The 26,492-nt window shown below is 39.7% G+C and overlaps 1 protein-coding gene across 1 annotated transcript in view; it reads left to right on the forward strand.

The window, feature by feature from the left end:
- Positions 1-943: 943 nt before the first annotated feature.
- Positions 944-26,492, forward strand: part of KCNN2 (potassium calcium-activated channel subfamily N member 2) — a 97,486-nt gene continuing 71,937 nt past the window's right edge. The window contains exons 1-3 of the mRNA XM_034774744.1: positions 944-2,029; positions 2,785-2,880; positions 22,895-23,313. Of these exons, the coding sequence (XP_034630635.1) occupies positions 944-2,029; positions 2,785-2,880; positions 22,895-23,313 (1,601 nt within the window). The remainder of the gene's footprint in view (positions 2,030-2,784; positions 2,881-22,894; positions 23,314-26,492) is intronic.

Consider the following 26,492-nt stretch of genomic DNA (forward strand, 5'->3'; position numbering starts at 1 on the left):
TCCTGGCTCAACAATTCACTCCTCCCGCACTTCAGAGCTTTTCACCGCTGCCTCCAGCTCAGAACCACAATACACAGGCAGGGGCATCATCGCTGCCTCTGTCACTGTAATTCTGGGATTTCCTGTTATTATGAATCAAATCGAGCAATCCGTTCTAAGCTACTCCCAAAATAATTATCCGGGCAGAGGAAAATTCCTGCATGCAGCCCTTTCCCCATGAAGTCAAATGAAATACACCAGGTATTGCACTGGTACCGCATTTGTATCCTATTGAAACTGATACTGTTACCTGTCAAACTTTTAGTATCATAACTGCAGCACCTTTTGCTAACAAGTAATTACGAGGCCACATTTCCCCAGTTTTGGATACAAATTGGGTGGAATGAGGAATAATTTGCATATTATTGTAAACAGGCAGCAGCAAATCCTAACTGCAGAGATTTCTGATCCTAACAGGCAGCATCTGTAGGGCCAAAGGTATTATAACAGGATTCCAGATGGAATATAACCACCTCAAGTGCTGTGCTAGTCAGGGTTGCGCTGCGCTAGTCTGGGTTGCGCTGCGTGTTGACAGCAAGTCGTTAGTGCTTGCGAAGGGTTTGAGGCATCCACAGTGGTAGGCTCTAGGAGAGCGGAATATTGCTACGAATGGTGATTGTGGTTATTAATTGTGCCTTGTTGTTGCTCCGGCGGGACGATCCCTGGTGTAAGTGCCCCCGAGGGAGAAGACGGACGCACCCTTACCTGCCTGAGCAGCTCTTGCAGCACGGCTCGCCGCGCCCCGCCCGGGCTGTGTTGCACTGCAGGGAAGGTGGAATTCCCCGGGCAGGGGCGGGGCAGCGCTCGCGCTGGCTGGCAGCTGCTCCCGGGATTCTCCTCGCGCCCCCTCCCATCCCTCGCTCCTCGCCTCACGCTGCAGCTTTCCCGTCCTCCAGGTGACGTCATGCCCGTTGTTTTGGTTCGCCCGGCCAATCGGACTCGCCGGCTGGATTCTACGGGCGCCGGGATGGGCCCTTCGTGGCGGCGGCAGGACTCGCCGCTGCCGACCATAACGCATTGCGCAGGGTGCACCACCGCCTGGTCTTCCTGCAGCTTTAACAGCTCTGACATGGAAACGCCGCTGCAGTTCCAGCCGGGCTTCTGCTCAGAGCAGCAGCAGCGCCCGCGCCTGCATTGCCAGCAGCAGCAGCCACCGGGCCAGGACAAGCAGAGCCTGCCCCAGCAGCACAGCCCATGCCTCCAGTGCAACAACTGCACCTACTCTGGGGCTGCGGCGGGGGATAACTTGCCCCTGCTGCTCCGCACTTCCTCGCCCCTGTCGGGCGCTTTCAGGACCCACTCCTCGCCTCTCTCCTCCTCCGCCGCCTCCTCCAGGCAGGGCAGCCAGCTGAACGTGAGCGAGCTCACCCCCTCCAGCCATGCCGGTTCGTCCAGGCAGCCACACCACCACCAGTACCACCACCACCACCACCACCAGTACCACCAGTGCCATAGTCTGCAGCAGCAGGCAGCCAGCCCCAGCAGCAGTGTCAGCAGCGGCAGCACCCACCACCACCACCAGCCCCACCAGCGCCGGGAGAGCAACCCCTTCACCGAAATAGCCATGAGCAGCTGCAGGTACAACGGCGGCGTCATGCGGCCGCTCAGCCACCTGAGCTCGTCCCGCAGAAACCTCCAGGAACTGGACTCCGAGTCCCAGCCGCTTCAGCCGCCGCTCTCCAGCCCCGGCGCCGCCGCCGCCGCCTCCTCAGCCCCGGAGATCGTGGTGTCCAAGCCGGAGCACAACAACTCCAACAACCTGGCGCTGCACGGCCCCGGCCCCGGGGGCAGCGTGGGGGGCAGCAGCCAGAACAACAGCGGCAGCAAGTCCAGCAAGAAGAAAAACCAAAACATCGGCTACAAGCTGGGGCACCGCCGAGCGCTCTTCGAGAAGCGCAAGCGGCTCAGCGACTACGCGCTCATCTTCGGCATGTTCGGCATCGTGGTGATGGTCATCGAGACCGAGCTGTCCTGGGGCGCCTACACCAAGGTACCTGCCCCTCCCCGCTCGCCTCCCTTCCAAAGCGCTAGCTGCCACCCACCCACCTTCACTCCTCCTGCTGCTGGGCTTGCTTTCTCCCAGGCACCAGCTTCCTACCCACCCTTCCCTCCTTCTGCCTTCCGCGCTCTCTCCAAGGTCCCAGCCAGCTGCTTGGTCGGTCAGTCAGTCCGCCTTTCCCCCGCGGAGAGCGGCTCCCACCCAGTGCATGCCCTGCAGACACTTTCTACATTCACTTGCCAGTGTCACCAGTGTCCGTTAGGCGCTGCTCCTTTGCGACATGCGCTACATACCTGGGAGGGAAAGGATGAGGAGGAGGGAGAGAAGGGATTTAAGAACAACTTGAAAAGAAAACTGTTTGTTTTCTAAGTCAGCAGTTTAAATCGCCACGCTCAACTCTTCATTCTGCCAACCAGGGTCAATTTCTTTGGATTTGTGTAATTCCATAGACTTGAGAGAGAGACTTTTTTCCCCTCTCCATCCCATTGGCAGTCCCTAGAGTAAATTGGTTTCCCAGTGCTAGCTGTCCCACCTGTACTGGACTTGCTGCTGAAGCAATGACAAGTAGCCGTTTTGATTTAGGGCACCTATTCTTCATCCTTAAAAGAGAGAAATCAAGTCAGTAATCCTGGTCTCTGTTATGCAAGATAGATTTCCCCCCATCACAGTTCAGAAGGGTGAAGGACAAAAAGTCTTTATAAAGGTGTATATCTTTTCATGGACACTCAAATATTTTTCTGTTGCAGGAGTCGCTGTATTCATTAGCTCTAAAATGCCTTATTAGCCTCTCCACGATTATTCTGCTTGGTCTAATTATTGTATACCACGCAAGGGAAATTCAGGTAATGTTTCACTTTATAAACTACCAAACATTGAAACTGTCGGTAATGAAAAGACTCAGTTTTCAAAGGGTATTCTTTTGGTGAGTAGTTACTCTTTTCCAGTATTTCAGAAAACATTCACTTTGTTTTTGGTGCAGTTTACTGAATCTATTTCAAAGGGATCTTAGAGACTAAATATAATAAATTGATATTCCTATTAGAAGTTATAAAAATGTCTGTAATATGCTGCATAATCACTTATTCTGAATGACTGAATAGAGTATTCTGTGTACACTTGTTGTTTTATGCTATAAGGGGAATTTTTAGCCCAGAATTTAGAACTATATTATGCTGATCCAGCCATCCTCATTAGATCACATGATTAATTGTAGGGAGACTTCGGTCACCTCTAGATATGAAGTCTTAACCATGCTGTCCTAAACACTGAAGATAAGACAATAGTTGGAAAGAAAAAAGATAAATAAAACAAGCCATAGAATGTTTAAACTGTAAACAGATATTTTTAATGGCACAGAAATTATAGGCATCTAGTAAAGAAATGTGAGGAAAAAAATGTAATGGTCAACAAGTGTTGCCTTCATTAGTATTTAAAAATGTACCTTTTCAGGACTTGTAGACTTCCTTCCATAAATAACCCAAATTTTCAGTTGGGATTTTGCTTAGCTAAGGAGTGAAAGAAGGATTGGATTTATAATCAAATAAGGATAATCTCCACATTAATTTTTTCCTTGGTGTTTTATTCCTAGATGCATATAATGCTATTGTTATTTCCTGCTATAGAGAACTTGTGGCTTAAAGCAGTAGTGAATATTTTCAAGGACAAAGAAGCTTTTTTTGTGTTGTATCAATTAACAGAAAGAAAAATGGAACACTTATAAAGGAACTATAATATAGTTGTTGTTGCAGCTGTGTTGGTCCCAGATTTTAGAGAGACAAGGTTAGTGGATCAACTTCTGTTGGTGCAAGAGACAAGCTTTTGAGCTACAACAAAGTTGGTCCAATAAATGATATTACCTCATCCATTTTGTCGCTCTATAATATAGTTGTTATATAAGAGTAAGTACAGGCTTCTACCTGCTAAGGTTAGAGTAAAAGAATACTGTTTTATCTGAGACCATTTGCAAAATAGGACCCTGATCCTGCAGTCCTTATACGTGCAAAACTCCCATTTCTGAATCAGGCTCTAGTTTCTTTGCACTAAGATCATAGAGCTAGGAAACCTGTTAATTACATTCTTCTTGAGTAGTTGCTGTGGAAGTGTTAATATAAACTATTGGAGGACTTAAGAAAAATAGAAAAAATTTTGTTGATATTTCTGTAATGCAGAGATTTTTTTCCCTCACAGTGCTTTTCATAATGAAAATTGTAGAAGTGTGTTATGTAAAAATAACCTTCCTAGATATTTCAGTTGCTGTATACAATTCTGTTAAGAAACTTTAAATAGAAAATAAAATTATCTTAATATTTCTTTATATCTATGTATACATTAGTTAATTTTCCAAACTACAGTAAAATAAAAATTTTGAAAGTACTCAAACATTTGTTCATTAAACAGTCGCCATGTGTAGATTATTGCCCTGCCCTCCAAAAACCAACTCACAACCCTAACCAAAATAAATAATATTAAGAAAAAGCCCAAAGATTTCTGAAGTTTGGAGAAGTTAATGTTTTGTAGAGAAATGTGCCTACAATTGTATTCATAAGGGAACTCGAATAATCTACAACAGATCCAAAAAATATATCACTGATTTTGTCCTAGGATTTTGATTAGTACTAATTATTTAGAAAGCCCATAGATTTACATTTGTTGGCTAAATTTTTGCAAATAATGCTACAGCTGGTAGTAAAGCTGAATCTTGTGCATCTTTCTGTATGTGTCATCAGTTGTTAACAAAAGATAAAATAATCCAGGACTTCTGTTCTTCAGCTAATATATATGAAATCAAATACCTTACAGTACGGTTGCCAACAGTCCCTTATTACAAAGGATGTCCCTTATTTTTTTATCTCTGTACAACAAGATCAGGAGTTGCTGAGTGCTGCAAAAAGCAGCAAGAAATACCCCCGGCGAATGTAGGTGAGTACAGGGGGAGGGGAAGGTGCTAAGGAAACAGTCCCTTATTTTTTGAAATACAGTGTTGGCAACCCTACCTTACAGTGACTCATTTGTTTTTCTGGTCAGTAATAAACAAAAATGCAACTTTGGTTGTATTTCTGTGAATTCTTCTGGGTTTGGTGCCCCTCTTAGAGAGCTTCCCAGTAAATGAGATGATATAGAATGAGTAACACCATCTACTAGCTTAATCAAAGTTAATATAGTTTAACACTGCCTGACAGCACTAAAACTAAAAACATACGTAGGGCTTGTCTACACTACCTGCCAGATCCAGCAGGGGTCGATTTATCGCAGATGCAATAAATCGACCACTGAGCACTCTTTCGTCGACTCTGGTACTCCAACAGAACGAGGAGCGCAAGCAGAGTCGACAGGAGAGAATCAGCAGTTAACTTACCGCAGTGAAGACACGGTGATAAGTAGATCTAAGTATGGCAACTTCAGCTACACTATTCATGTAGCTGAAGGTGCATATCTTATATTGACCCCACACGGTAGTGTAGACAAGCCCTTAGTTGCAAAATAGTGATACAATTTCTTTTCATCAGGAAGGTACTATAGACTGCCAATAGTTGTAGGGTTTTGGATAAACTGCAGATCTTCAGGGCTCAGTTCATTTACCTGGACAATGAAGAAGGAGATCTCTTTCCAGCAACATGGGAAAGGGCACTATATCGCCTTTAAGCTGACAACATTAAATATCCTCTTGATTTAGAGGCAACCTACTTAAAACTTATTCCCCTTTCTGTAAAAAAACACAAAAAGCAACATAAATAGCCATATAAGTAGCAAATAATAACTGGGTATATAAGTGAATGTTACACTTCATGTCTGAATACAGTGGACACAATTTAAATATTTTGGCTTGTAACAGAAATTGTGAAATCCATTCTTCAGATTATTGTTCCATGAAAAATATTGCACACTCCTACTGTCAGTAGATTTAAAGAAGATCAGGTTTTTAGCCATCTGTTTTCTGAAGGGACATCTATATTGCCAAATTTTTAACTTCTGTTAGTTTCAGTGAGAGTTTTATCCTTAGTGAGGACTACAGGATTATGTCCATAGAGATGTGACATACTTGACGATGAAGGTTTTATTGTTTGGTTGTTTTTTCCCCTCTGGTGGGTTGTTTGAACTCGCTAATTGTTGTTAACCTAATCTGTGTTTGAGCATTGATTCCACTCTAATCCTCATCTGAGAAGTGTTGAGACTGTGCTAGTCAGTACAGTGCAAATTAACAGGAACTTGCTGAGATAGCAAACAATATTCTAGGAATTGGAAGACTATCCATATTCTCTGTTTGTAGTGTGTCACGTTTCACAATTTGAGGGAAGCAACGCTACTTGGAAATGAGAGGTATTGTTCTACAAAACATGATGGAAAGTATTTTGTGATGATGAAAGTTTACAGATTGTTTCTGCTTTTAGAAGTTATTCTTGACGGCACCTGATGGCCTAAAATGCCTACTAGCTGGAATCAAAATTTCTTCTTTATTTTCAATGACTACCTTGAGCTACTGCCAATGGGAAGTCTGAACAATGTGTGGTTCAGTCCTTCCCTGTACTGGAGATGACTGTGTGCTACCAATTTAAATGTCTCTTCTGATATATTCTGATAGGAAAACAGTCAAATTGGCAATAAAGCTAAACTCTGCAGTTTGCCAGTCCAGACCTCACAAGGATCCTATTTTAAAGATGTTTGGTAAGCGGGTTTTATTAGAATTATGAGGTTCCTTCACAAGGTTATTTTATGAAGGACATTTTATATTACAGCCTTGGTTGAGCTGAGACATGTTAGATTATTATTTTGTTAGACCATGTACTCCATAGTGAGAAGGCAGAAGGGCAGCAGTTCCTCATGCCATAGGTTGGTTTGTTCTCTTTCAGCACCACAGACAGCTCCATATTGGAAATTCTCTTGGCAATGCTTGGCTATGGCGCTTTACGTCCTGGTATTCTAAACAGAAACTACATGTTAACATCATTAATAAAGAATTTTCAATTTCCATTTCAAAATGCTCCTGGAAATGCAAGGTTTAAATGACATTTTATTGGCTTTTGATATTAACTGAATAGAAATTCATGATTTTTGAATGCACATTAAGTCTTGCATTCTAAACCCATTAGCAAAACAAATTCATTTTTATGCTCCAATAAATGTACATAGATCAAGGATTCCTGAATACTATATTTCTAGAGTACTAGGAAAAGTATGATGTTTGGATGTTTTGCAACCTTTTTAAAGTTTTTTTTCAAAGAAATACGTTTTTGAAATACACTAACAATAATTGAAAGTCTATTATAAAAATATGTTTTATTTTGAAACTCTCAGTGGGTAAAGGGTGATCTAGTACAATAATTTATTAACTTTCTAACTGTTATGTTAAGTCTAGCACAAATCAGCAGGATCCAGGACATTTTAAATGTAGGGATCATACTTTATTCTTAGCTTATGTCTTTGTGAACAAGGCAAGAACATCAGGAGTCAAAGATGCAGACAGCATTAACGCTGAGTTTTCTTCATTTGTCTCATACCCATAATGCTATGAAAACATTTTAGTTGGGAGATTATGAAATATGCATTAGCATGCCTATCCAGGCAAAAGAAGGGTTGGTGGCTTTTGGCCCATGAAAGATCCGTAAGCCTTCTGGGTTCATCAAAGAAACTGTTCTCTGGAGGAGAACGTATGTCTCCATAGGGAAAGCATACTCAATGCTTTCCCTAGAGTCCTGACACAGGGTAGCTGCTTCCCTGACTGCAAAAGTCTGCTAAGGAAGTTTTTTGAGATAGGTAGGGTAAGACTAATAAACTTTATTTTTATTGGCCAATGACAAACTAGTGGCCCATCATTCTAAGGCTTATCAAATATCCCACTGAGGAACTGGGAACCTGTGTAATGGAGACAGAAACCCTCCAGGGCTAGTGGTTTACTTTTGCAATTATACATCATAATTTATGGTATATTTTCTATATGGACTTTTAGTTTAAATAGAATGTTTACTTTAAAATTATAAACCCAAGAAAACTGTGGAAGAATTAATGAATGAAAATAATGAACCTTGAGATATGCTATACACATTGATTATGATGATTGAGGCAATTTTGATTTCTCCTTCCTTTATATTTTAAATAAAGCTGGAATAAGTTTAACTATAGGGTTCTAAATTTTGCCACCTTTGTACATATTGAATGAAATGAGACATAATCCCTATGATTTCTGGTATCCACTACATACCACATATCATTTAGCAGTGCTTTACTTATAAAGGTTCTGCACATCTAGAGGTTCTTCCATTATTTATATAATAGAATGATAATATATTGTTGCTTGCTGGGTGTACGGAGTTGCACCACAAATTAATTGTATGTGTTGCTGTTGGTTTACCACAAAATGGGCTTGTTGGCCTTTCTTGATCTGTCATGCATGCACAGCATAAGTGTGTGTGGCAGGAAGACCAATATAGGCAGAAGCCACCAACAAGAAATTGGGAAAGCTATGGGAGAAGGGAGACAGGAATTTTTATTCAACATTGATTCAGCATAAGGTAAATGAAAAGCACAGTGGCTAAATTTTCTGCAATACTTCATTTTTAGGATTAGGGGCTTCTGATTTCAGAACTGACCTTTATAACTCTTTAGTGACAGTGTTAAATAACTATTTTTTCTCTCTGAGCATCTGATTGAAAGTTTTGAGGAAAAGGAAATAGCTCAGATGAATTTCATCGTTGCTGTCTCATTTGAAGAATGAGACAGCTAAAAATAAAAGTATACTAGAATGGCAAAAGTTTCCCTGTCAGTTGCAGTTAGTACGGTGTCAACCATGTCAAGAATGAGGAAATGTAATTGGGCATTGAATCACTGTATTTTTTCCATTACTGAGCAGTTAGATAGTTCAGTGTGTCCACAATAGAATCTAATTAGGGCTGTCCATCACAGTTAACTCAAGCAATTAACGCAAAACAAATTAACTAGATTTTTAAAAATCACAATTAGTTGTGCAATAGAAAATAGTCACAATTAATTGCAGTTTTAATCACAAATAATAATGGAATACCAATTTAAATTTGCTATACATATTTTGGATGTTTTTCTACATTTTCAATTATATTGATTTTAATTACGACACAGAATACAAAGTGTAGACTGCTCACTTTATATTATTATTTTTTATTACAAATATTTGCACTGTAAAAAAGATTAACAAAAGAAACAGTATCTTTCTATTCACTTCATACAAGTACTGTAGTGCAATCTCTTTATCATGAATGTGCAACTTACAAGTGTTGAATTATTATTTTTTACATAATTGCACTCAAAAACAAAACAATGTAAAACTTTAGAGCCTACAAGTCCACTCAGTCCTACTTCTTGTTCAGCCAATTGCTAAGACAAACAAGTTTGCTTATATTTATGGGAGATAATGCTGCCCACTTCTTATTTACAACGTCACCTGAAGTGGGAACATGCGTTCACATGACACTGTTATAGCCAGTGTTGCAAGGAATTATATGCCAGATATGCTAAACATTCGTATGCCCCTTCATGCTTCTACCACCATTCAAGCTTCCATGCTGAATTAAAATTGGTATTCGATTATTGTCTAACAATGTGATTAAAACTGCGATTAATCATGATTTTTTTTAATCTTGTGATTAATTGAGATTTTTTTGATCATTTGACAACCCTAAATCTGTTAAAGTAAGGAAAAGGCTAACATGAAAATTTTGGGTCAGTTTCCTTCTGCTGCTTCATGGTCCTAAAATACACAAATGAATAGGATACATTAAACAGGAATTATTGGTAGTTTTTGCTGATTCTATTTTTGGAATTAATTATTTATTGCAAAAATGTATAAGGCATCCGATATACAATGTGTAAGGCACTCATTCTATGTATACACAGCCTATTACCACATACTATTTTACATAATTTAAATAGCAATATATATCGTGATTAAAACTTGTTCTTCCAAGATAGAGAACATAATGTTGAAATTCATAATTTGTACAGAGAAAATTTTCATAGCAATGCATTAGAAGTTAGACATGTTACTCTGATATTACTGGAGGTGGCATTGCCTTTTTTTCTCATAGAGCTGGATGCAGCTCAGGGTTATACTGACCTCTTCTTACATAACCCAGAACTGAAGGCCTCTGGTGACTATTTTTTTTTAATCTCACAAAAATCCTTCAGGAGGGAGGACACCGTGATATAACATGTTCATAATCCCTTTTTCACAAGGGGTCTGGAGCTGACCAGTATGGCCTTGGAGATGGGTAGCATTGGCTAGGGTGGAGCATGTTCCGTGTGTGTACTAATTCAGTGCCACCTCCAGGGGATCTGTACCATTGGAACTCCTACAGAGCCCACGATGTAAGTGAAAGCTGCCCTAACCTGAGTAACCACCACATGCTTTTCCCCAGAAGTGACACCGTCTAGGATGTAGCTTCAGTTGCTGGCACAGAAAGTTAAAATTATGCCAGTAGAATTGGATCAGGATCGGCAGCCCTTGAATAGCTGAAGTTTCTCATCACCTCATAAGACTGGACCTTCAGGCCATATTCAGGCAAAAGTCTTGATGAAAGTCTACAGGACTTCAGTGAGCTTTAAAATAGTGAAGTACAAACCATAATAAAATTCCAAAGCCATGGCTGGTCCATTCGAGCTCATGTTAATTTCCAGAGCTCAATCCATCACTTCCAAGGCCTGTAGAGGCTGACTTCTTTGTGGAGGCGGCACTCTTTGGTTCCTCAGAGAGGGAAGAGGAAGTGTCTTGGAGTGTTTTTAAGTGATTCTTGGCTAGCAGCCATAGTGCTGTTGATGGGCCTGCAATGATTGAGCCACATTCAACTCTCATCAACATAGGGGAAGTCATTACAATCTGTAGCCCAAAGGTGTTGGTAGGGCAATAAATAGGGGAACTCTTTCTCCCTCCCACTCCCCAAAATATGCAGATTGGAACACACACCAGTAGGAAACTTATATGGAGCTTTAGTAGCTATTAAGAAACTTCCACTATTACAATAAACACTAGACCAAATTATTCCCGTGATGCACTCCGGGTACTTATTGGAGTCAATGGGAACTCCCTCAATGAAAATGCTGCATTCACTGAATGTAAAGTTGGATTCTTTTCCTTTTTTTACATAATTACAATTAATAAAAGAGCTACAGCACATGACTGAACAGAGAAAATCAGTATTAGTTATCAATTATTGCTCCTTGTTTTAATAGTATTTAATTTTTTTGTAATTTTATGAAATCTATTACATTTGACAGGTGGATGAGAAAAGTCCAGTCTGAAAATTTGGTCTTTGCAATATTTAACAATTTTACTTTTAGTAGCTTATGTATTTTCACTGTGACTAGGTTGGTCAACTTTGTTATATTACTGGTACTTTAATTTTGGAAGTTTTATTGAAACAAATTTCATAGTTGCCACTGGATCACATTTCATTTTTATAGAACATATTTCTGGTTTAGAAAGAATTTTGGTGTTAAAGAGAATAGTAAAAGACGAAGCACTTGCTGTCACTTAGGATCAATTTATTTTAAACTAGACTTACGCAACTGAAGATACTGATAGTTTGTTTTATACACCGCTACCTCAATATAACACGACCCGATATAACACAAATTCAGATATAACGCGGTAAATCAGTGCTCCGGAGGGGGTGGGGCTGCGCACTCCGGTGGATCAAAGCAAGTTCAATATAACGCGGTTTCACCTATAACAGCGGTAAGATTTTTTGGCTCCCGAGGACAGCGTTATATCGAGGTAGAGGTGTATTATGTATCTATCCTGTGTATATCCTTTCTAATATTGCTGTTGAGTATATGACACCTCAGAGCCCACATAGGGAACTGAAGTCTATCCCTTGAGCATTATCAACAGAATTGTTTACTATGTTACAATCAGTTGCACCTGAGAAAACGCATTGAAGGCAATAGGACAGCACAGGTGTCACTGGAGACATAACCAGAAAACAAAGGTGTTGCACAGGTTTAACTGAAGCTGTAATTTGGCTTGCAGAACATTCATTACTGGTGATAATGCTTTAGAAGGAAGGAACCCTGCTTGACTCTCAGAGCCTAGGTTTTCAGGACTGGGGAGGGTGGTAGAGATTTTGTGCTTGTATAAGGAGCATGTTTGCTATGGAAATAATTGGGAGACAAAAATATACGACCCCACAATGACATTTCTACAGAATCACTTTTTTGAGTAAAACCATCTTTTAATTTTCTCATATGCAATATGTCACAAATATTTCTGAATGGGACTTTATATTTGGTCTGCTGAGATGTGAAGTGTATAAGTTGTCACCTGTCAAATAGAATTTTGGTAAAGTTTTTTGCTTTGAACTGTTTAAATGGTAGCTGCATGTCTTTCATGAACAGTTAAAGATGTAAGCACCTTACCTCCACAGGTTGGTACAGGGTGTATGTAAAGTACGAAAAAAAACCTGAGTACATTATGTACCTTGTGCTTTTCACTGTCACAGTGACTTCAAAATGTTAATTAATCCTCTCAACGCTTTTGTGAATTAAATAATTATTATTATCTGCCATTTCATAGATGGGGAAAACTGAGGCAAACAGTTTGATTTGGCCAGAGCCAAAGAATAAATTGGAGTGAGAGCTATGACTGGAGCTCAGTATTTCCTGGTGCCCAGTCCTGTGCTCAGTGAAATACATGCCATTGAAATGAGAGGCATGTCATACAAATACTACTTTGGCTGCAATATGACACTTAGACTGTAACATACAATAAAATAATACTCTCATGAATGTCTGGATAATGTGCTGTAGTCAGGAAGCATGTGTATAGCATAACTCACTGTAACTGATATGCATGGCATATGGCACAACACTACATCCCCTACAACATAATGTTGCAATGCAAACGATTCAGTGATATTGTATTACTGGACTATATAGGTCAGTGTTAGGAAGCATTCTAATAGTATAATGTTGAAAACCTCCATGAGTCACTAGATTGCTGTTATGAACATCTGTTCAAGCCTCCACAGCATTTTGATGCCTCTCATGGGACACTATCTTAGGCAGTCTTTCTTTACACACTCTTGACCAATATATGTGATATATTTGACTAGAATTGTGGGCCAGTGCTTCAATTTTACTCTCTCATGAAACACATCAGTGTGCTTCAGATAACGAATGCTATTCCCTGATAGGAAGACAATTATACTTTCAGATAAGTCCATTTATGAGGAGTCTATTGTGTGATTACAGCCTGGTGTTGAGGCACCTTGTATTATCACTGTAGCCCCAATCTTTTAAAGTGGCCTTGACCCAATTTCTAAAATTGTCCCCACAGATTCTGCATGTGCAGAACCCACATCTCAGATTGTAAATTGTTCAGGACAAAGGCTATGTGTTGATATATGTCTGGACAGTGCCTAACATGTTATCACCTAGTGAAATATAAATAATAAATAGAAATAACAATTTGCACTTGCAAATTTTGTAGTTAGCCATCAAACAGCTTTCACTGGCAACACATCAAGGGCTATTTTTGAAAATCACCCATATTAGTTTTATCCCAGATATGGGAGTAGCTATCAGCTGCACACCAACATGAGGTGTGTCATGGCAAAATGTTACCACAGAGTGAGGTTTGCATTTATGAAAGTGCATAAATGGGTGGGAATCATATTGCCCTTTTATCTTACAAAGCCATCAGTTTGGGACATTAGCACTTTCTTCTTCAAAAGGCATTATGACACAATAAGGGCCTGATTCTTTTAGTGCTCTTTTTCATTCCAGTCAGTATTTCTGTGCAAGGAGCTGATCTGACTCAAATTCTTGACTGTAGAGTGCAGCTGATGTAACTGGATTGTGCACAAAGGATAGGCTGATGGAGACGAAATCCTCTGTCAGCCAAACTTCAGTATAGTAGAACAGCTTCTCTTTGGTCACTACTATAGCAAAATGTCACTCTCCTGATCCACCTACTGGGGTACTGCACTGTATTGCCCCCTATTCAGGACTAGCCTGTAATAACACAAGATGGCACTCAGTTGTGTCTTACATCCAGTTTGGTATGAACAATTTCCATTTTGTTGTGATCTCTCAAATGAGATGGTTTGAGACAGCAAAGTCAAATGAAGGATTTCTGTACAATGGCAACCTGCATCTCAGATTTGGTTGTCAGATAAGAAAATGTGTGATTATCCATTTGTATTTTGTAGCCATATATACTTGGACATGTATCTACTTCCCAAAGGCAGTGTGGGACACTACTGGCTGAGTAGAGCCAAAGGAGAAAACTAACAGTGTAGTGGCAGGGCTGGCAAACCACTCTTTTCTGCTGCTGTTTGGTGGAAGAAACAGAAGAGACTGAGCAATTTTTATTTTCAGCCTCAGGTCAGATGTGTTAGTCAATGCACCTAGGAGTTTGAACTCAGATAAACACTTTGTATAGCAGGCAGTAAGTGATTTTAAATTTCACCTCTCTGCCTGTTTTTTTTGTTTGTTTGTTTGTTTGGTTTGGTTTTCCTGGGCTGCTAGACAATGGGCTTTTTCCTAGTCTGGGCTGCTGTGCAGAATGCAGTTTGTGGAAAGGAAGTTTCCTGAAACATTATGAAATGCAGTTATCTCTCTGTCTTGAAGGTGAGGAAAATGATGGGGTTAGTTGCTCTAACTACAGTCCAATCTCATTTATAAACATAGATTGCAATATTTTTGCAAAACTATTGGCTATGAGGCTAGATAGAGCCTGTTTTTTCATGGGATACTTCACATAAACTAGACGGGATTGATAAAAGTGAAGCATTTCGATAATAACATTAGACTTTTTGTTGATGTGTTAAACACTAATAAAAATGTCAACAACCAGGCAATAGCAATAACCTTTGATGCTGAAAAGGTGTTTGATAGAATAGGCTGGGATTTCCTTTTTTATGCTTGATAGATTTGAGTTTGTAAGGATTTTGTTGATGGGTTAAGCTATTTTATGCTGATATAGCAGCTTCAGTCACAACTAATGGTGCAGGGAAAAAAACATTTTTAATACGTAAAAGAATGCACCGCATGTCCTCTGCTTCCTCATTTATCTGACCCTGCTGTTGAAAGTCTTGCTTTATGGCAAGATTGTAACTTGCCATATGAAGCAGCACAGTGAAGTAGGAGGGCATGAGGGCCCTTTATGCTCTCCCTTATGGTTATGCCCTGAGTATAATCTGGGTAACTGGGGACAGAGGCGCTGCTGTGTTTTTGCTTTTCTTGGATAGCTGGGTGGAGAGTCAGTGGAGGCTTGTGCCAGTATCCCAATGATGTGATGGGGATGAAGGTAGATAATCTGGGGGTAATCTGCATGTACAATATTCATACAGTTGCGTTTAGTGCAAAATAGTCTTTGTTGTCCCACAGTAGATTAAAAACTGATTTTTAAAGATGCATCAGATTTTTTTTCTTTTTCTAGAGAGCAGAGTTAAAGTGCTTTAATTCTGTATTTCTATACCTTAGCATCTTTGGATATCTTTTAAGTTTAATGTTATCTTCGGAATTTCTTGGATTTGTAATGCTTGTTTTTAAAATAGTTACAACATCCCTGTAATGTTTTTACCCTTAAATTACTGGTATGTCCTCAACCTTAACTCCAATTAACATAGTTTTATTTGGGAAGTTCCTTAGATTTTTAAAAAACAAATCATATATAAACAGTAAACAAGAAACTCAAAGAGCATGTTATGTGTATTTCTAATTATTTGAATATATTAGTATCATCCTTACTTTTTTCCCTTTATTTTAACTTTTAGGACCTGATTCACCAGTATGTTCTGGTGCTTTATCTCGCTCTGGACAAGTGGAAAGCACCCAAAGTGAAATGGCCAGTATCCTCCAGCTTCTGATCTCCACATTCAGACAGTCTTCTCTTAACCCCCGTCCCTCACATTCCCTTACACACACCCCTCTAGATTTCTTAGGAAGGATGCTCACTTTCAAAATGGTCACTTCATTCCATTGTTCCCAAAGGGAGAGATGCCAAGCTGCCTTCAGGGAAGGTGGTGGGGTCCTATATTTTTGAGGCCACCATTTCCCATGAATTACAGAACCACAACTAGTGTTTCCATAACATTACTGAGTGGGGTGATTGGATTAGTGCACTGACAAAATTGGAGAGGGATATCTTACTGTCTGAAAGACAAGATGATGTTTGTTCTAAGAGATTTGGCCTTTCTTTCTGGAGTTTTATTAGTATAATCATCAGTGTAATGTAATTATGTCCCTGTATTATGTATCTCTCCAGATGTGCAAAGGGAACTTAAAGCCGCCTTAAAGGGGGCAGTTGGGGATTTCTTTGGGGATTTCACTGTCATGTGTTGTAAAGCTGACATAGGTGGCTCTATGCCACCTTCTCTCTTCTTGGTAGTAGGGGTATTTCAGAGCAGGCCAGAGGTGGAATTGGGGGATGGGGTGTGATGGGACCAGGTGGGAGTTGGGGCCAGAATGCGTTACCCTTGCCAGTGCCTGAGGAACCATTACAATCTGGCAGAAGCTGGAGCAGCTATTACATTGCTCCACTTGAGGTGTGGGCTGCTTTGGCCGTTGCTAACCCCTGACATCAAGAGTCAGAAACGTGGTTTAAAGCTATGCATGCTTCCCCTTCTCCCCATCCCTCATCAGCTGTACTGAGAATGAATTCGGTGCAGCTAAAATCAAGCCCAGTGTCTTGGTTTGTAACTTTATATATAAGTGCATAAAGGGATAAATGCCTTTCCCTTCTCTTTTTAATACAAAAATAAAAATATTTTATTACACTGTTTATTCCCACATTAGGGAGAAACAGGCCATGCATTTGTGTTAAATTACACTTAGCTTACCTGTTAAATGAAAAATACTATTAAATATTAAATTAAATTATCTGTATTAAAACTGCCACTGATGAAAGGATCATTTATTGTATTATCTTAATTCAGTCACTTACTTATGGATCCAAGGAGTGTCACAAATCCAGATGGTATCCCTGAGTGGAGGATTTTATATTTGGATCTTTGATTTGGCTGAAAGATGTGTAAAATTCATCTAGATAAATAGCTCCCTATTGACTACAAATATGATGATGCTTAAGACTGATGATTATTCCAGCAAGAGTCCAGAAGAAATTATACTCAGTAAATTAGCTCATGATATACCTTTTTAATTCAGCAGAACGTAACTTTTGGGTTGTGCTAACACCTCTTTATTATTAATAAACTCATCTAATTTCTTTGATCTCATGATATTTTTATAGACTTACAGGAATCACTTAACTCACTACTGAATTGCAGTCTTTGGTAAGGTTCCATCTTCCCAGCAGCACTAAGACATCTTTTTTACCTCAAAGCCTTTGTATCTAGCATCTTGACAATTCCCCTCGCGTGGAGGAATTCTTGGGTGGCATAGAGCCACTGTTGCAGAGTCTACACCCCGCTTGATTCCTGCAGTGGGTATGTTTGACAGGAAAGATGGCATCACTTGGGCTTCCCTATGTCCCAGTGATTGCTGGTTGCAGTATTGGCCCCTTGGGACTCTAGAAAGTGAGCAGTTAATTCCACCTTTGTCTTCTTAGGCGTCATGTGGACAAAAGATGGAGCTAACGCTCTGGCCCATAGGCCATGTCTATACTTACAGCTAGATTGGCACTGCTGCGGTTGATGCAGCTGTGTTGATTTAGCAGGTCTGGTGAAGACCCACTAAGTCGATGGCAGAGAACTCTCCCATCAACTTCTGTACTCCAGCTCCCCGAGAAGCATAAGGTAAATTGCCGGGAGAGCATCTCCTGTCGACACAGCACAATGTAGACACCGCTGTAAGTCAACCTAAGGTACATCGACTTCAGTTACATAACTTATATAACTGAAGTAGTGTAACTTAGGTTGACTTACATCTGTAGTGAAGACTAGCCCATAGTGTTGAACAGTATAAATCACTGTTATACAACAGCTCAGGAGAGGAAGTGAAGAAAACAGAAGGGAAATTTGGGTGGGCAGAATGAAACCTTAACTGTAGTGTGATCAGGACACCCTGATTAATATCTCTTCTTTTGCAAAATGTACCAAGAAATATTTGGGCTAGATTTTCAAAACGGCCCAGGACCATGTATTTAAATGTATGCACAAGTCGGACAACTATGCACATGTTACTTAAAACACCTGTTTAGCTATTTGCATGCACAGTTATACACACATAATAATTAAGCATAGAATTCTGGGTGCATTTTTATTTGCAGACCTTGGCCCTCCATGTGTGGATCAGATTTCCAAAATGACCACAAGTGGTCAGACCTCATTTTAATGTTTCATCTAAATGACAGCACCTCTCTAAGTGTGTGCCAGGAGAAGTGGCTTATTACTGTCTCAAATGGAAGTGTGCCACCTACTGAATCACTAGCACCATTACTTGCCTCACCGTGAGGTTTCCTATGCATATGCCGACCTATATAGTATTCATAGGAGAACCACAGGATGCTGACATTCATGGAAACCTCATTTTGTAAAATTTCATTTAATGGCATCAAATTTACATAAACAGTAATATGCAGAAAATTGTTTTCATGATGACATGAAAAGACACATTTTCAAATTGTCCCCTTAATTTGAGATTTTTACAAGCAAATTAGGCATTTATACATGCAAATAATGTATTTGCTTGTCTAATTACCCGATTTGAACAAATGATGTGTTTCATGCATACAGGTGGTTATACTAACAAGAGTTTATGGACACATTTTTAGTGGCCCAGTGAAAAGTTTGTCTCTACCCCTGTATGAAGGTAACAAGCTCTTATATGCAAAATAAGCAAAAATATATTACAGGAGTATTTTTAAGGTGCTGTGTTACTGCTGGGTTATATGTTGATTCACCTCTTTTTGTTTTGTTATGCAGTAAGTGTTGGATTCACCATGTCCTTATACAAAATTAGACAAAATAAAAAGAAATTCCTAATTTCTGTGCCATGCACATGTATCCAAGACTTGTTCCTGTCAACCATGCTGGAGTCCAGCAGCCCTCAGTAATTTCGACAATCTCTCCAGGCTTAAGAAGGGAGAAGAACAGACCCTGGATGACCTACAGATCAGTGATTCTCAGACTATGGGGTGGGCCTCTTAAAGGAGGTGTGGAAATGTGTCAAGGGAGGCGCGAGATGTGTGATTATTTTTTTTAAGAGCTCTGGCTGTTAGCCCTGGGTGGCTGAGGCTTGTGCAGAAAGGCCATGCACATCTGGGAGGGGGGGATAAAGTGGACAGCTGGAGCCCCACCACCCTAGGACTGACAGCTGGAGCCCAGGGTTGACATCTAGAGCCCCGCCACCTGCGTTCGGGCTCACCTTCTCCCCCCCACCAATCCCTCACTGGGAGTTGGTGGGGCTCCAGCTGTCAGCCATAGGGTGGCAGCAGCAGGACAGAAGTAAGGGTGGCAATGGGGAGCTAAGTCTGCTTTGGAAAGAGGTGACAAATATCATGTTTCACATTGCCACCCTTACTTCTGTGCTGCTGCTGGTGCAGCACTACCTTCAGAGCTAGGCACCTGGCCTGTAGCCACTGCTGTCTGCTCTGCCTTTTTTACCTATGAAAGCTTATGCCCAAATAAGTCTGTCAGTCTTTAAGGTGCCACCGGACTCCTCATTGTTTCTCTCATAAGGTAGGTTTTCCATTTCTCTGATCATGCTAGTAGCCCTATTCTGCCCCTGTCCCAGTTTGAATAATTCTTTCTTAAACATGGGAAACCAGAATTGCACACACTATTCCAGATGAGATCTCACCAGTGCCTTGTATAATGGTACTAGCACTTCCCTATCTCTACTGGAAATACCTCGCCTGATGCATCCGACGATTGCATCAGCCTTTTTCACAGCCACATCGCATTGGCAGCTCATAGTCATCCTGTGATCAACCAATCCACATTTCTGCTCTGAGTTACGTGGGTGTGGTGCTGATTAACCATGTATTTAATTTAGGAGTACCTATAAAATTAATGAGTTATGCCTGAGCAATAAGGAGAGAACAGACTCCTACTGTAGAGTAGAATCCTGAGGTCAGTACACAGGCAAAGCTCCCATTAAAATCAGTGGAAGTTTTGCCACCATATGGATTTTAAATATGGTTGCATACAGACTTCTGCATGGAACTAATAATTAGAAAGTGTTTCTTCACTGTAAACTTGCTGTACTGATCTTTCTAATATAAATTACTATTTTCCTTTCATCTGCATTTTTCAAGAGCACTTGAGAAATTTCCTTTATTTTCCGGTGAAATTGTATGTGAGAATTGAAAGGTGGATGAGGAACTGGTAAAAGTCTGTAGACAAGGTTTTGAAATAATTTGGGAAGAGTATTTGAGCAATTTACTGACCAATATTCTGAGTACAGGTTGTCTATGTGGAATTTAGTCTGTACAGTTTCTTTGGCATACCACAATTAGTTGTTGCTAGCAGGGCCGCCCAGAGGATTCAGGGGGCCTGGGGCAAAGCAATGTAGGGGGCCCCTTCCATAAAAAAAAGTTGCAATACTATAGAATACTATATTCTCGTGGGGGGCCCCTGTGGGGCCTGGGGCAAATTGCCTCACTTGCCCCCTCCCTCCCCCCTCCAGGCGGCCCTGGTTGCTACTACTGAAGTAAGCAAAGATAAGAATATCATCTATGATGAAGGTAAAGAGCATTAATTAAAAAGATTATAACAGGGTTCCAAAAAGTATTAAATTCATGGAGGATAGGTCCATCAATGGCTATTACCCAGGATGGGCAGGGATGGTGTCCCTAGCCTCTGTTTGCCAGAAGCTGGGAATGAGCGACGGGATGGATCACTAGATGATTACTGAACAATAGAACCCTGATTGTTGTGATCAACCAGCTACATGAATCATTTTTATTCCTTGATTAATAAATACTTGTCTATGTACTTGAGCAATGAGCAGAGGTCATGCACTCAGCATGTGGAAATATTGACCTTCCTATGCTCTGGTGAAAGCACCATAGTATCAGATGTGTCATGCCTTGGAAGGGTTGTGTATAAGTACCCCTGTCTTCTTAAGTGTCCTTTCTCACAGTTAAGAACTATAAGTGAACTGTGCTCATTTTTTTTTTTTTAAGAGTTAGTTGAAAGTCAGACAGAGGTGAAACAGCAAATAACTCTTTGCATTTGTTATGTACACTTGTTGAATGATTATTACATTAACTTATGATCTGTACCTACTGTAATTTTGAATGTTTGAATTATGAATGTTTCAATTTTATGGTCTGCTCAATTCCAAATTAGTTCATGAACTGTAGTCTTCCATTTCTTCTTTTAAAATAAATTGTGTGTCCATCTCAGTCTTAACCCAAAGAGCAGCTGCATTTTCTAAACTGCAAGTTGATTGAATTCTTAGGAGGATGTACAGTGTATTAGCAGTCTGTAAGAGTTAATACAGGAAGTTCAGGCGACCATTTAAACTCTTGATTTGTGAAGAGAGGTGAGATTGCTCGAGGACTCTGCCAGTGAAGAAGAGTTTGCAAGGCACTGTACATTGTTTAGGGTACCATTCACATGTTCATAGTCCTCCTGCAGCTTCCTTTTAGAAATTTATTGTGGTATTTAAAAATCAGCTTAAAAATTCCTAATAATTTGATTTAAAAAAAACCTCTAACAACCTTAGTTAGGAAGGATTCTCATCTTTCAGCTATGGAAAGGAGTTTTACATACTGCCCACATAGTGAAAAGCTTGGTTCAGACTATATTTGCAGTACCAGACATTCCTTTTTCTGCCTCATGGTGGGATGTTATCACTGACGAAACACTGCTAGTGTCATGGATTATTTTCCCTCTTGCAAAGCTGCTCATAGAACCTGGTTCTGCAGTTCTTCCTTGAATAGTTCCAATTCAAATCAGTGGGAGGTCTGCCTGTGGAAGGACTTAGCCAGTTAGGATCGTGAAAGAAAGGAGATGCCATAAGGTTGTTTATTGTATGTGAAATATTTTAACTCAATATCATAATTATCAATTTTTTCCCATTCCCAGAGTGAATCTTTTGTTTGGTTTGGTATTTATTTAGAAAAGTTTGGGAGGTGACAGCTGATAAAATATAGTGAAGTATCTGATACCTTTTGTGCTGAAGGCCCCCGATCCTGCAAAGGCTTACTCATGCAGCATGTATAACTTTCAGCATGTGATCAGGCTTGCTGAACTCATTGAGGCTACTCATGTGCTGCAGTTAATCATATGAGTTAGCTTTGCAGGAAAAACAACAAGGAGTCTGATGGCATCTTAAAGACTAACAGATTTATTTGGGCATAAGCTTTCGTGGGTTAAAAACCTAACTTCTTCAGATGGTTTTTATGCACGAAAGCTTATGCCCAAATAAATCTGTTAGTCTTTAAGGTGCCATCAGACTCCTTGTTGTTTTTGTAGATACAGACTAACACGGCTACCCCCTGATACTTTGCAGGAAAGGGGCCTAAAATTTGTCATGTGGCCACAATCCTGAGAAAGCTTTCATACATTCTAAACTTTACCTACTGTGAGTAGCCCATCACTTTCAATGGGACTGCTCACAGTGTGGAAAGTATAAGCATGTAAGAAATCTTAGCATATGCAGGGCCTTAATCAAAAATTACAATTAGAGGATATAAGAATTTGAGTAAACTTCAGTTTTATATAAACATCTTTTACATCAATTTCTATTTTATATAAAAGTTCTTTCTAGCTTAAGTAAAATTATGTATTGAGTTGGTTTAGTTATACCTTTGACTCCATAACACAGTGGTTTAGCAAATGGTATTTGACATATTTACAATTTTCAAATTTTGTCAGTTGTAATGTTGCTAATGACCAACTACTGCATATGTGTTTGATTTTTTTTTAAAGAAATTTGTAAACCCTTTACTAAAGTAGACCTTATATTTTATTATTTCAGTTGTTCATGGTGGACAACGGAGCAGATGACTGGAGAATAGCCATGACTTACGAGCGTATTTTCTTCATCTGCTTGGAAATACTGGTGTGTGCTATACATCCCATACCTGGGAACTATACATTCACATGGACAGCCCGGCTTGCCTTCTCCTATGCTCCATCCACAACAACAGCTGATGTGGATATTATTTTATCTATACCAATGTTCTTAAGACTATATCTTATTGCCAGAGTTATGCTTTTGCATAGCAAACTTTTCACAGATGCCTCATCTAGAAGCATTGGAGCACTAAATAAGATAAATTTCAATACACGTTTTGTTATGAAGACTTTAATGACAATATGTCCGGGAACTGTATTGTTGGTTTTTAGTATCTCATTATGGATAATTGCTGCATGGACTGTCCGAGCTTGTGAAAGGTAAGTTTCTTTTTCCTTTTATATATATATTTAAGAAATGTAAATGTCTTACAAAGTGTTTTTCTTCTAATCCCTTGGATATTATTTCACTCTCTTATGTTGAGGAGTGAGGCTTCCAGTACCTGGATGCCAGGGCCGGCTCCAGGCACCAGCCAACCAAGCATGTACTTGGGGTGGCACCTTGTAAGGGGCGGCCAATCTTGGGGTGGCGGGGTGGCGCTTGGTTTTTTTTGTTTTGTTTTTGTTTCGGCAGGGCGGCGCTCAGGGGGGGTGGTTTTGGTTTGGCGGGGCGTTTTTTTGTTTGTTTGTTTTATTTTGCTTGCGGCTGCAAAAAAGTTAGAACCAGCCCTGCTAGGGGCATGTTGATTGTTAGTTGTATTGTGCTTTTTGTATCATGGCTCTCTTAGAATACTTTTATCTTTTGACCTCAAAGGCCTTTGAAAGGGATGTTTAAATTGTCAGAGATTTCTCCCATAGCATTGTGATGTGAGTTTTTTACTTCATTCTAATTTTATCTGAGTGCTTTATTATGAGTAGCCTAGAACATTAAAGTGGATAGTGGAACATGAGTGCCATAAATATTACTTTTAATAATAGTCTTTAAAATTCTGTATTAATATTAGGTCTCAGACATTTTAGCTTATGGCTTACTACAGTTATTGACAATGGTGTAAATAAATCAGTAATCAGAAAAGCCAGTAAAAAGTTGATTCCAAAAACTCTCATAATTCTAGTGCCCTTTAGTGAAAATGAAAAATCAAAGGTGTAATCCCAATATATTCTATTGACAGAGATCTTTTTATTTTGGTTAGGTTGAATGCATATCGTTTATACACCTCTACCCTGATATAACGCTGTTCTCAAGAGCCAAAAAATCTTACCGCGTTATAGGTGAAACCGTGTTATATCAAACTTTCTTTGAGCCGCCGGAGTGCGCAGCCCTGCCCCCCCCCAAGCGCTGCTTTACCGTGTTATATCCAAATTCATATTATATCGGATCGCGTTATATTGGGGTAGAGGTGTATTTACAAATACTTGATTTACTTTGGTAGAAATACAAATATAACAATAGAGGAAAGAGGTAGGAGTTATAGTGGTTGACACCTTTTTTCGGAAGTCCAGAAAAAGTGCACTTGATAGCATGATATCTTGCAAAAAGAACAGGAGTACTTGTGGCACCTTAGAGACTAACAAATTTATTAGAGCATAAGCTTTCGTGGACTACAGACCACTTCTTCGGATGCATACAGAGTGGAATAAATATTGAGGAGATATATATATACACACATACAGAGAGCATAAACAGGTGGGAGTTGTCTTACCAACTCTGAGAGGCCAATTAAGTAAGAGAAAAAAAACTTTTGAAGTGCTAATCAAGATAGCTCAGTACAGACAGTTTGATAAGAAGTGTGAGAATACTTACAAGGGGAGATAGATTCAATGTTTGTAATGGCTCAGCCATTCCCAGTCCTTATTCAATCCTTTGTTGATTGTGTCTAGTTTGCATATCAATTCCAGCTCAGCAGTCTCTCGTTGGAGTCTGTTTTTGAAGTTTTTCTGTTGTAATATAGCCACCCGCAGGTCTGTCATTGAATGACCAGACAGGTTATAGTGTTCTCCCACTGGTTTTTGAGTATTATGATTCCTGATGTCAGATTTTGTTAACTTACGTTTCAAGCTTCAGCAACCAATGGACGTTGAACAGGCACAGAACAAATCAGTATCAGTAGTGACACCATCAAATCTGATTTCTCAAAAATACCACTTACAAAAAGAAATGAGCAGGGTAACTTCTGACTACTGTGGACTCGAGTGAGTGAGTGATTGAGAACAGGTAGAACAGGACCATTTTGATTGAAACAATTAGGAAGAATCTCTGAAAGATTTGATATCTGATGTGGTTCTCAGGCCCAACACTGAAATACCCTCTGTTACTCATGGTGGAATACCTTCTTCAAAATATTTCCAAGATTTCCACTATCAATTGCTGATCACTCTATAGTACTTTGCCTATATGCCCATTTTGAAAACAATTTTGCAATTGCTTTCTGGCAGTCAATTGCTGTAAACATGTTGTTTTTGAAAGTTGCTTGTCACATCTCCACTCAGTTAGATAAGGGGAAAAGTGGCAAATTTTATAAACTGAATATGGAAGTTATCTTGTTATCACAGTCTTCCCTGTTTAAAAACCTCAGAACTGAAAAACAGTGGAATAAAGTGTGATATAGTATGTTCCTCTGGATTGTCAATGATCCAAGTGCTGTGGTGAAGATGTACAGTGTATAGCATGTGATGCCAGGAATAGCTTGTCATCAGAGTATATTCTGAAACACCATGCTAAGGATCATATATCATATTATTTATTGACAGAGACAAGGTAGATGAGGTAATATCTTTCATTGGACCAACATGGGTTGGTGGTATAGCTTTTGACCACTACAGAGCTTTCCTTCAGAAGACACTTGTACTTTCCACCAAGAGAAAATGGTCCAATAAAAGATATTACCTCACTTACCTTGTCTGCCTCAGTTCCTGGGTCCATTGTGGCTACAACACTACAAACATTAGTTATTGTCTATCAGAATAGTCCCCTCAGCTGGGACAGGTATAACAAATTATTATTAATATGTTTTATTTATTAAAAGTCAGTTTCTCCTCCTGAATATGTTAACAATAAACTTCAAACATAATTAATTTTTCACCAATTTTGTCCTTTTTTGTCATATTGCCTCCAATTTCCCTTCAATTGGGACACCTTCCAGTAGCCTCCCAAGAGGAGCTGAGCAGATTCAACTTTACTTAACACCATTGTTTTTGAATATACTGTAATTTAATTATTATTGAATCACTCTATTATTTGCCCTGTATTAAATGAATATCAAAACAGACTATGATAAAGCCAGTTTCTGTCAAGAAGAAAGGTCCTGAATGAAAACAGTGAGTTTCCTGAAAAGCTCTTAAGCATGTGAATACTTTTGCTAATGTGATCTAGTTCCATTGCCCTCAGACAAAACTGCAAATATATCATGACTGTGACTTGTCTTATTCTCTGCAAAACCAATGACAGAATTTGTGAATTTTTAATTTCATTTGCAGTTCTTGAATTCACTATAATGAATGTAGATACCAGGCGGGATCATTCACTGATTTTATTTATTTATTTATTTTAAAAAAACACC

The sequence above is a fragment of the Trachemys scripta genome, chromosome 6 (genome assembly GCF_013100865.1).
Source record: "Trachemys scripta elegans isolate TJP31775 chromosome 6, CAS_Tse_1.0, whole genome shotgun sequence".
NCBI classification, from domain to species: domain Eukaryota; kingdom Metazoa; phylum Chordata; order Testudines; family Emydidae; genus Trachemys; species Trachemys scripta.